At 42.6% G+C, this 13058-nt stretch overlaps 1 protein-coding gene across 3 annotated transcripts in view; it reads right to left on the reverse strand.

Annotated features, from left to right (window-relative positions):
- Positions 1–13058, reverse strand: part of LOC124412813 (protein atonal homolog 8) — a 79246-nt gene that overhangs the window by 16195 nt on the left and 49993 nt on the right. Inside the window, exon 1 of one of the 3 annotated variants that reach the window (XM_046892959.1) lies at positions 3287–4075. The exons of the other annotated variants lie outside the window; for them this stretch is intronic. Coding sequence (XP_046748915.1) covers positions 3287–3338 — 52 coding nt within the window. The 5' untranslated portion in view covers positions 3339–4075. Of the gene's footprint in view, positions 1–3286; positions 4076–13058 lie in introns of those variants that run through there. 3 annotated transcript variants of the gene reach the window in all.

Here is a 13058-nt window from a genome sequence, read left to right on the forward strand (position 1 = left end):
TCGCAAACTCTCTTAACACCGAAGGGTTTTAAGAATAAACACAAGTTGCACAAGATATTCAGGCGCATACGTATAATATAATATAATAGTCATTTAAAACCGTACAACCTATATAAATAAATCTACATAAATATACATATATATATATATATATGTATATATATGTATTTTCGCGCGGCGTTTCGACCAAAGCAAAGGCGATATGGGATGGGTAAACAGGAAACATAAAATTCATTTAAACCGTGACTCAGGTGTCGCAAGATACTACCGTACACGGCTTTCCCGCATCCACAAGCCATACATAATCGCATCTTTATCGATTCTTGATCAGTAGGTACGTACCTATGCGTACAGCGATACATACTTGTATACAAATAAGTATATGTATATATATATATATATAAATATATAGGTATCAAAAACGTACTCACACTTTGACATTCATATGTAAATTATTGTACGTGCGCAAATATGTCTCCCCGAAGGATTATTATGGTATCGAAAATGAAGGAGTAAAAAAATGTAGTAAAAATGTGAGCTGACTCTTCGAGCATCCGCGAATTTTCACCTGATTTCCATTTTCGTGGGGCATCGAATTGCTAGACGCGTAAAATAGACTTTTCGTTATTTCTCTAATTCGAAACGTATGCTTAAAATTTCGAACGTTCATTAGAAAGACGTTTTGAGCAGCCGATGTGGTACAAGCTTTTTTTTCTTCTTTTTTTTTTAGAAATAACTTTCGCACATCAGACTTCAACCATGTCGGATATCTGACGGGTCGATGGATCAGATTCATGATCGAAAACTCGACTTTACACTTATTTTGTATTCTAATAATTATTAAGGATCATACGTTAACGCAATATTTAGCCACAAGTTTACCATTTCGATCAACCTTGATCAAATTGCAAAATACTAACGTTTTCCACTATTTTGCGTATATACAAAAACCTTGACAACTTTTTTGTCTCGCCCCCCCCCCCCCCCCCCCCCCCCCCTTGCAATAAAAAACTAAGTTTACACCTAGCTCTAAAATCCCTGTAACGTCTCTGATCTCGACGGGATAATTATCCTCGCTATTTCTCCCACGGGTAGAAATACGTGTCTGTCCAGGTTTCGATACGTGAGAGATGAACTCTCAAGATTGATCCCAGGAGCATGCAGCAGAAGCAAAAGCAGAAGCGTAATAGCTGCGTGGGTTTCGATGACGCTCAAACAAGCACGCGATGCATCATCACCCCTTCAGACAAGACTGAGAAGTCGACGAAATGGTTATATTTGCGATTCGCATCATCTCATTTAGCACGAAGACATGGCCAAAGATCCGCGGAAATCACCGTTTAGTAGCTATTACACGAATTTATATTTTCTACTGAAACGACCTCTCGTCTGCTGGAACTGTCTGTTTAATGAAAGATTCAGCTCCCATGGATATCCCAGTAGGTGCAACGTAACTTCGAAAGCCAGTTATTGCAGTGTTTCGATTTATTTCAGTAAATAAGAAATTTTGTTTCAGCTAGTGTCAGGTATATTCAGAAGGTCTGATTGTCAGGTTTGGAATTTTTTCCTATGAATTACAACAATATACTTTTGTGCGAAATATGTGCAGCAATCTTTCACGATTGACTTTTGTCAATGAAAATGATACGTCCATTTCTGGTTACTTTACGCGATTCGGTATCTTACTTAATGTCACTAATTGTAAGAAAGCTACAAAAACGACAAACGTTTATATCAGAAAAAATAATAAGTACATAATTTCTGAAACGTAATTTTTTACAAAAGCAATGAAAAATCGAAGACAATCATTTCTCAAGAATCACCTGATACAACTAAACATCGAAAGAATTTGTCACCGTTTCTAGTCATCGTTCGACAATTCGTAATTGCATGCCTGCAAGTTTGCCGAACAGCTGACGGCGTAAGAAAAGTAAAAAAAAAAAAAACAAGAAATTGAAATTCCTCGACGGTACGATAATAACAACTTGAGGAGCGTCGTAAGACCTCGCAAGTGTATTTTTCGTTTCCGGTACCTCGTGCGGATGAGCTAATTGTCAGCAAGAGCGTGATAGGGAAGAAGAGTCGCGAGGCGAAGGGGGACCCGAGAGATAATCGCGAGTCGTCGAATAAACAGAATGACGACAAAACAAACAATGCAGCAGGCATTAACTAACCGACGACGCCTCGTGACTTTGCGACTGCTATTTTCACCTATCTTTGCGCGCGCGTTATGCGTTTGTAATAAGTCGTGGAAGAGTAGTTAGCCGTCTATCTATCTATAGTATAGTTAAGAGGCTGAAGTTAGTAACGTTAGTGTAACGAAAGATTGGAGGGAAAAATGACTATTTTGCAATTTTACAGTGACGTTTAAGTAGCCAAGTTTTGAAAATGTAAATCCCCGTTTAGCCTCATTTTAATTCACTGCATTTCAGAGATTCCTAATATTGCGAAATGACGGTTTTTCCGAAACGTGAATCACTACGAGAACGTTACCAACTTCAGTGTTATTTGTAGTTGGGATAGGTGGACACGCGTTACGTGTATTTGCAACTATGTTCAGGGGACTAATTACGCCTTGACACATTTTTAACAATAAGCCTCTCTCTCACTCCCTCCCTCCCTCCCAGTTTGCAAAAACTATTTCCAAGGAATCATTACCGCGATTGCAGCAGACGACTTCTAGAAATCAACCGCGTTAATTCGCGTCTTCTCTTGAATGCAAATAAACTTTTATCCTTGTAGGAATTTTGAAGCCATTGGTAGGGCACGCATTCGCCGAATTATTGACCAGAACGATCAAGTAATTTGGCGCCAAATTGGAAAGTTTACCGATACAGACAAATTTTACTTTTCACTTTTATTTGCGATATTCCCGGTCACCTTGATTTGGAAAAGAAATTTTGCGGAGGCAGAGGAGTTTTGTCGAAATATAAAACTGTCGTTTCAGACACCAAGAAATGTTTTTATCGTGTATAATAACGTGGAATGTAATCATTTAATTCTTGAAATGTCCGTAACTGAAGGCTGTCAAAAAGATGGAAAAGTGCATGCAATACAACCTGTGCTTGGATGATCGTAATGATTGATGGATTGTTCGATTGTGTGATCGACCGTTAACGAGTTTGAAAAATTATGAAACTTGCCGAGTTATCGGCCACTCCAGATGACGACGAGATTATATTTAAGCAGAACGCAGTTATATATAAACTTGGGGCATGCACCCAAGGACAAAGAATACTTGCAAACGTCGATGAAAAACAAAATTCATTCATGATAATATATTTACCTTTCATAAAGTCGGAGAGCTGACAGGTAGACTCCACCACGTGGCCGTTCATCCTGACATCGGCATCCACAAACTTTTTTTTGTTTTTTATGTTGGCAATATTCACGTTGCAAAGTACTCGACGTCAACGTGAAGTTCGGTGTATTATCTATCCCTCCTGCTATACTTTTTTATTTATATAATTTTTTTTTTGTTTGGTTTTGTTCACGAACACAGTTTGATTTATAATCCAATGGGAACGTCGCACAACGAGTTTGTCACACTTGGGCCGCAGCAATTGTTCGAAGTCTTCGAAAAAGATCCGAGTCTCGATCGAAGTTGTTCGATAACAGAAACGACGAAAAAAAGGCAAATTCACCGTACACGCAAGGGTGCTCCGACGGTAAAAGCTATCCGTCCATAAAACAGAAAAACCGCCCGAAGGCTGTTGTAACGAAACAGCTGACAAGCGTAAAAAATCGTGCGGATAAACGCGTGAATATCCTCACGGATAACGATAAATTCCTCCCCTAATATCGGCGGCCGGTTCAGAACTCCGGGCGCGATGTGCGTCGGCGTGCGTGCGGCAACAGACTGAACTCTTGACGGTCGTCGAAGCGGGTTTGCCCAGCCGTCCGACGGTCGACCGAAGACTCGAGGAGTCGGGTAGGTAGCGGCGACCGTGCGCTGCGCTGCGTTGCGCTGCGCTGCGTTACGTTGCGCCTGGCGTCGCGTCGTCGAGAGCGAGAGCGAGAGCGCTGCACCCCCACATTTCTACGTTGTGTGTCCCGCGTCGAACGAGGGCTGACGCGATAGGGTGCGAGAGGAGGGTCCCAAAGGGGGGGATGAGCGTTCTAGCCTAGCCGAGATGGTGCGCTTGTGTGATGCTCATCTATGTAGCGGGAGTCGCGGTCGCCTCCCCCCCCCGTGCTCTTGCGCTCTCTCTCTCTTTTTCTTTCTCGCATTGCCTGCACGCATTGTCGGGGGCCCCAGGGGGACGGAGGGGGGCGACGGCGCGGCGCCAGGCCGAGAGTTAACTTCGCCGCGGGCCGACCCAAGTCGGCACTTGGTGACTGCCCACCCACACCTTTGCGTCCACTGTCCGAGAAAAAGAGAGGGATAGAGATGGATAGAGAGAGAGAGAAAGAGGTATCGTGGATGGGTGACGGGTCCAACGGCGCGACGCGCCGATCCGATCCTTGGAAGCTGATGCCTGGTGTGGATGTGTGTGCGGATGGAATCTCGTCCCGGGATCTGCCGTGCAGAGTCTGGCCGACTTATACCACTTTACTTGCTTATTCGCCAGTCGAGAGAGATGGAATGAGAGAGCGAGAGAGATGGAGAGACCCTTGACCCCGAACCTCTATGCTCACATATCCGTGCTGGATAAGACGTGTCACGCAATTCGACGGGGGTATGAGGGTATGAGGATTTTTTCTTTGGATTTTCTGTAGATGCAGGAAATTTCGGTGTATACATATATGCAGGGTCTTACTGATATTTTAGAATACTATTTCTTCCAACACATGCTTGAAAAGTTATAAATTTTCAAAGCTTGTGGAGCCTGCGTAAAGTGCGGTAAACGATGCAGGCGCATGCGCACTGTGAGATAACTTAATTTTACGCACGGTCTTAACGCACCCAGTCAGGGACGTCATTGGGCTGACAGTTGTACCTGAAGTTTGCGCGTTTAGATCAGATTTCATGAAGTCAGGCTTGTGTCTGTGGGCCTCTTGATTGCCCTGGATCTACTTCTTGTGAATCATCACGTTACATTCTTTTGCTTCTCAAATAAAACTTTCCTTCACACGTATTGGAAAGGAATAGCATGTGTCACATTTGCCGATGGCTTTTAATGAAACGCGTTTTGTCGGTTATAAAAAAAAAAGAATGTAGAAACGAAAATTATTTCAAATTTAACTTTAAATCAGCAAAATAAACATTAGATGTTATTTCATCTCTTCGAACTTACGAACGTGCAAATTACATCAGTGCTAAATACTCTTCAACTTATTGACAGTTGGGACTATTTTTTTTAAATTTGTAAAATGAAACTTTCCAGGACGACATGCGTTTTTCTAATAATTTAGAAATTCTATTTCGTTCGTGAGACTATTTGTTAATTTAAATAAGTACCGTTTTCGAATTTATTGAGATAATCACGACTACTTCACCTTATTCGCAATTTTATTGTTTCTCGTTAATCACTTTTTATTTACCAAATTGGCACAAAGTAACACAGTTTCATCTGGTTGCATTTAATTAGCACAGTAGTCACGAGATAAGATTGAGCGTCGGTGATGGTTGTGCGAAATAAAAACCCACAAGAGCGCAATTAACGCCGATTTCAATGTCGTAAATTACATTAACTTTCCTTCGAAGTTGACAGATACGAAGAGCCAACCCGCTTACTAAACGGAACGGCTTGGCGTGGCTGAAAAAGAGAAAAAGGAAGAAGGACAAGACGTATAAGTCACGAGGTGGTCTAACCGGAAGCTGAAATTATTACTTGACAAGTGACACACCCGCCCAACTATGGCAATTGGTGTCACCCTGCAGTTGGCAGTCGGATCCAACGCTACCAGATCCCCGATACATTTGTGACCCACGTTTGAAATGATTGCTGTAAATAATCATTGGCGTAAGTAGCATGTGTAGTAAATTGTTAACCGCAATAATGCGACGTCGAAGAAAGGCTGCTACAATAACACACACAAGAGCTTATCGATTACGCAAATAAAACCAAAATGTAAACCCGTGACATTTGATAAAACAAATGTATGCTAATTGATTTGAATTAAACCATTTCCTGGCAATCTCATTAATTACATTTTTTTTATCTATTCGCCTTCTTTTCCTCTTCCTCTACTTTTTTTTCGACATAGTATTCCCACCACTATAGGGAAAGAATATAGTCCATGAGGTATGTCTCGCAGATGAGCTAAGGCCTGTAATCGTGATTGGTAGTAAATAATAGCCGATGGTCATAACTGTGGTCTGGGTAAAGCCAAAAATGCTGCCTGCAACGCATGTCACACTTTCATGACCTGGGAAATTCAGCAACAGCATGTGACTGCTTGTATAACCGCATGGGTTTGCACATGGTGTTCACGGTTTTAATAGCGAATATGAAAAAGCTTCTGTACCTGGTCTTGCATGACGGTTTTGGGATTTCCTGTTTGGTGCATGGTTGGCATGGCATACAGATGTGGGCTCAATGGGCGATTCGCCCTCGTGTATACTGTTCCAGACTTTTGCTCGGAGTGAAAACAATGCAGAGGGTCCCTTATTGCCCGAACGAAGTGCAATTTCGTTTACAATCTTGTACTCTCGGTCGAAATGCGGCAGCCATGTGTCGGTCCTCAAGTTTCTCTGGATGCTTTGCTTCGGTTCAACACGCGCCGAAAATATCCGGAGGTTTGCACATGCTTTAGCTGTGGGAAACGTAGCGTAAGATAACCGTCAAAGTTCATCGCTGTGCCAACAAGTCATGCGTGGAAGAGTAAACTAATTTATCATTTGCGTCAACAAGAATACCAAGCGAATGCTGACTGAATAAAACGATCTTTATTACTCCATCAGTTGATACAAAGTGATAGACCCGGCTACTATATAGTCGAGTAGTCAAGCATATATATGTATACGTTGACGGAGAGTAATGGATGAGAAATTGGAGACGAGCTGCGGACTTGCTCCTCGCTGCTTGGCACCGGCTTATAAATTCGTTGTGAGAATGTTCGAGTATCGATTGGCAAGAAATCGATGAAATATCGATAGAAAGAAACGAGCAATTTAGCGAAATGTCAGGACGCTAAGCAATAGTAAAGGATTTTTTCTTCGAAATAGGTAATAATCTGCCTAAGAGAATGTGGTGAAATCATTTCAAAACTGTTAATATTACGGGTATCCGTTATTGTAGGTAATAAGCTCACAATCAGAAGCTGTTACTATAATTATCATGCTATGTATATTTTTTTATGGAAATCATTAACACACGCGTGTTACGACTCTTTAATAACTTAATAGAGAATGAAAGTCAACGTAGTTGGCTACTTGAACCATTCGCAATGTGGATACGAAATCTCGTGATTTTCACGTTGTTATGGGGTATATTACAGTTACATAAAGTCACGAGAGATTATTCATATACATATCAAGCGTGAGAACATGTAAGCAAGTAAATTTCTAGTACAGAACCATGAGTAAATCCAAATTCAATTACCTATCGTTGGTCTCGTTGTAATAAGAGTTTCAAGTTCTGGGATTTCCGGATGCCTGTTTATCAGAAATTCCCAAGTGTCAGCGATTGCGATTAGAGAAATGAAAACACCGGGTCGATTTGATAAGAACCGTCGAATTTCAAGTGCTGGAAGTTGGTCGGGTAGAGATGCGCGATTGCCCCCCACCCAGCGGCTTATTAATAGTCGAATATACGCAGTTGTCGATAAACTTTTATCGAATACTCGTACGATGTTAAATTACCATAAAAATGATCGTTAATGATCGCGCAATCAGCGATTATGGCTATGAGCTACCGCGCTTCAACCGTGACTACATAACTAAGCGCGCGCAGGAAACTGACGCAACACGATTACAAGTTAAACGTAGCTTCTTCCCCGGTCAAAGAGCCGAGTAATTTCCACTTGAACCTCGGTTGTAATTGCTAGACGTGTTCGAGTTGCATCGAACCTCAACAGGCATGAGACTCCGTTCGTCGTCACACCAATTTCAACTGCACACCCATCCTCGTTCACACAACAAGCATATATAAGAACGAACTGTTTTCAATCTGCGGTAAAACACTAGCTACCGCATCGTCCGCATCCGTTCGAGATGTATACCCGGGAATCAGGAAACCGGCTAACCATAGACGGATCACAACAATCAGCCGAGCAACGGCCAACAGCTGAGAAAGTTAATTGAAACACGTTTGACAATGGGAAACGTAGATTGATTCCAAGGAACTTGAACGCGCTTTGTTACTCCCACGTGCACCTTCGGAAATCAAGGAATCTGGAACGTAGGGTGAAATGATTTAGAGCCGAAGAGACTGCTGGGCAAGAGCCCCACATAGCATCACTTCTCCTTTGACACTACAATTGTCACTTAATTTACTCTTCCTCTGCTAGGAATCCTGATTCTTCCACAGGATAGTCATCACAAAAATTCTCACTTCCTGTCCTTAACGAAACCCTAGGATTTTCTAAGGGGCTTAAATTCTTAAGGTTTCGAAACAACTACTGTTATACACAACTGGGCGTCGTAGAATACAATTCTTCGATTCAACGCTTACCAGTAATTAGTATAGTCTTTGGATTACAACCAATCCGAATACTTGGCACCTCCTATTCACACAGGCATCCGTGGTGGTCCTTTCCTGGCCGTGATTACCTCAACTCGCCACTACGGGCACAATTATGACTTGAAATTGATTAAGATCACCTGAAATCGTTTGTCAAAAATTCTGTGGGCCGTTCAATGTGCCAGATGCAGAGCAGATCCAGTGATCCGGAGATGGGTGTCCACTTATTAATCTCAAGCTTGGACATTCTCGCTCGTAAAGGATCGAACCTTCCACCCTTTGCCCCATCTCACCGTCTCCGTTGGCCTCTGTTTATTGTTATGATTCGACGAGGCCAAGACGCGTCGGTGAAGACCGTGTGGTGGAAGGAGAAGCGCTGCAGTGGAGGATGCTGTGAGAACGATCGACAACCTCTTGTCGGTCCAACTCGTGCCAGGAATGCCACACCTGCACGGTGGCTTTAAAATGAATCCGTTCCAGAGAAACACGAGGTCTTCTGGTCTCTAGGCGGGTCCGTTCGAACGAGGACCATGTGGTCCTGGGGAAAAAAGGGGGAACCGTGGACCCGGTAAACAACAGGTAGCTAAGCGGCCTCGTCAGCAGCGCGGAGCTACCCCTTCAGATTAAGATTAGAGTAATTGAGAGATCGAGATAGGGTGCGGGGCTTCGTTAGCCGTTGGACCTCGTTTGCGGGATCCTGGAAGCTGGGTCCGAGGACATAGAGCTATTCGGGTTCGTTACCGACCTTATCTTTCACCAGACCTCGCTCTCACTCCGCACCGCCAGTGTCCTCGTATGAATATCGCGTGGGCTGTTTGTTACGTAAATTAACCACCTACAAGCAGAATTCCCTCGGGCCCTGGTGCAACAGGCTTTCATTATTTTCGAAGGGATTTTCGCCGATTATTGTCAATCGACTCATGGCCACTCCGGAGTCTCCTTGCGGAACATATGCTACTTTTCGATTACGCTGTCGTTTCCATATCGCTGATTATGCCTGCCTAAATATAGGCTTCAAGTAACGTTGGAGGTAGGTTTCCGATTCGTTTCTTCTCGACGCACCTGCGGAGACGTTGTGACTTTTATATTTGTTGATATAGGTGTGGGTGTCAAGTAGTTATGTCAATTCGCGGAATGTATTTACGCCGAATATGTACCAAACAGTGTATTGCCAATGCTGTGAATTCGCACCTAGCCAATCTGGCTTCACAAGTATGTTTAAAGCCCTAAAATACTTGTATTAAGAGTAAAACAGGTGCTTGATGTTTGAACAGTTGAAATGATATTTATCCCTCCAAGCGCAAATCTCTATTTTTATCAACTTTTCACGTGTTTCCTTGTTTTTCATTTCAGGCCTATTTTTCACTCATCCATTCGACAAATATGATCCAACTTCTAAAATTAAATATGTCAAAAAATTCCACATCTATTTCCTCACGTGTCGTTAATACGAAATAAGAAATACAGCTGGAAGCGTTCATAATAGGTAAATGTGCTTCTATCTCATTACTCAGTAAAAATTTAGTCTTGATGATTTTCTATAGTCATAGTTTCCCAAGGAAAATATCGATCAAACGTATTGCGGAATTGTCGAAGCTGTAGATTTAAATAAAAATGTGTAACTTTTTTGGAATCCATCTTTGAATCTAATCCATCAAACGCGCTATATTTAATGTGAAAAAATAAAAATATCGCTCATAGTCAGACTGAGAATTGAAACTTGTTCTTTTCCGTGTTCCTTCGTGGTACCTCAGTCATTCGCGTTTGATTTATTAGCCACGGGATAAGTTCGTGATCTAAAATAGGTTGGAAAAAATAGCCTGTCAGTGGATGTTCCAGGTGATTTAGGAGTGGTTAATATTCCTCCGGGCGATACGCGTGCGCAATACTTTGGTTTTGAGTTCACCCACGCTGCGGGGGTATGTAGCCTTCAATTTGTCATCGCCATGCCACATAGGTATAATTAAAGATAAGCCATCAAACTGGAAAAGAAATACCGTAGAGGTAATTGTCATTGATACAGTTATACATCGTCCATTATTATTTTACCCAATCCTTCTACAAGTCACAAAATGATTTCATATCTATCGCCTATTTCCTAACAATCCATTAAAACTGTTTGAAAATCTGGAAACGGCATAAACTTTTCCATTGCTAGAGTGAATTTTCCGGGATTATACAATGTTGGATGTATCTTTCTTGGAAAATGGAAAGTTTGCGATTCTGTAGCCTCGAGGACGACTTTACACTGAAATTGAAAAGGCCTTTTCGGAAGCTTCACTTCGTTCCAGTCCAACTGGATCGCAGATAAGAGTTGAACCTGGTTTTACTGATCTTTGTGATAAACTTGGTGGAGCAGAAACATCAAGGAGACAGTCGTCTCGTCCTCTTGACCGTGGAGACTAATTGCAAGTAGGTAGTTCGGCGGGTCGGTGGGTAGATACGTAAATGCGGGAACAGCGGTGGAGGTCTTCACTGGAAGATAATGAAGATTCGTTCGCTCTGACCAAAGTACACGAGTGCCGGGCACTTGAATTTCCGCCACACTCAAAAGCGGTTATAGTGCACGCTATACCCACCTTCTTCGCGACAAGAGGACAAGTCTAGAGTCTAGACTAAAACTCAGCCGCATACCTACTAGAAAGAGGTTCCACGTTTAAGTGGAGACCACCTTCAAGCTCATCTATTGCATATATAACACTCCAAGCACTTGCCACAGCAAACGTATAAGCGTCTGATACTTGAAGTAGATGAAGAAGACGGGGAAGAAAAAATTGCGATGCCTGCAGTTTAAAAACCGCATGCTGTTCTTTGAAACCCTATGAGGATATTTTTTTGGAAAAGATAAACCACGAGCCACGGTACTCTGGTGCCATAAAACCAGACTTGCATTTCCACGCAGGCCATTAGAGTGAAGTGAAAAAATCATTTTCCTTCAAGTCCTATCGCTATTATCTTTCGAAAGTTGCCAAACGCAAAGATTTTAATTCAAGAATACGTCAACTCCACCGCGACATACATGTTCGTGTACAAATTGATGCCAAGACAACGGAAGTGATTTCATCTTCTCTCGGTTCCATCCAGAAACTCACAGCATGCTTTATTTGTTTACGATAGGGTGCAGCTTGTGCTCGGAGGAAAAGTTTCGTGGAGAATAAGAAAAAAGGCAAGAAACACGCGCAGGGGAAAAAAATGCTGAGCTTTTGGTCGCGTGCTGTACGAATTGCGCGCACTTAGAAGCACGCGTGTAACCAACGTGCGCACACGCTGACGCGTGTGACTATTAACGTAAATCACGTCCCGCGTGTGCTACTTGCAGTTACTAGCTATCGTACCGAGTCTCGCCACAGAGGGACCAGCTGTCAGCTGACTTCCGTTTCCTACGCCCGTATGCGTGTTATACACCCAGTATTATTAGAACGATGGTAGGTAAGATATTTGTGCGCCTTCGAGCGACCGAAAGAAACTTTGGAAAGAGGCTGAGTCAGGCTGAGTCTCTTCTTTCCTCCGCTGTAGGCTACTCACTGCTGAAATCATCAGACGAAGCTAAGGGTCGGAGTTTTCACCCGCTGTCTGTCAGGAGGAAAAAAGAGGAACATTGTAAGAAATTTGAAGAAGCGACAGAGAGACTTTCGAATCATGTGGCTTGCGGCCTGTTTGGAGTACACGTGGAAGAAGTGGAAGAGTGGTCTTACAGAAGTAAATTATTTCTTTGAAAACTTAAAGCAGAAGAACAACCACCAACGTGAGACAAAAAATTCTACACTATTTCTGCACTTAACAGAATTGGTCACATTCGCAGTTATTTCATTCTTTTTTTTTTTAGTTCGGTAAAAAAATTCCAGCTGTCTTCGTCCAAGTTATATTATTTGGAGTGATAAAAAAAATCGTTTACCTCTTCTGCATAATTTCAATCTTGAGAGTGAGACACTCTCACCTTCCGTATCTTTGTTTTTTGGGCACATTTGTCGTGAAATCAGCCCTGCGAACAGTAATATATTCTATTCTCGACTTTCATGGCGAGTTAGGGGGTTTGGTGCGTGTGGTGATTGCCGGGAATTCGAGCGGCGTCTGATAGCCACCAATTACTGCTGTCAAATTTGGCAAACGGTATTTCGGTATCTACTTTACACGGGAGTCGGCACCCCGATCGTAACTCAAACACGGTGCCCGTAGCAATTGCGTGTTATTGCGTTCCCTGCGGGCGGGGGAGGATAATATCGTTATTATATCCGTGCATCAAACATTCGTTACGTCGGCCTGAGTATTAATTACAATTTCGGTAAGGCTATGAGGCACAAAACCGACAGCCAGGAAACGCCCACAGGCGTAGAGGAGGTAGAACATACATACATATGTACCTACATATATCTATGGTGTTTAATTCGATCGGAGATATCATCGCGGTTGTAACTACCTACTGCACTTAATGCCCTGTTAGATATAAGCAGCCGTCAAGTTGTCGATGTCAAACGGACATCCATCCGATCA

The sequence above is a fragment of the Diprion similis genome, chromosome 2 (genome assembly GCF_021155765.1).
Source record: "Diprion similis isolate iyDipSimi1 chromosome 2, iyDipSimi1.1, whole genome shotgun sequence".
Classification (NCBI taxonomy): Eukaryota; Metazoa; Arthropoda; class Insecta; order Hymenoptera; family Diprionidae; genus Diprion; species Diprion similis.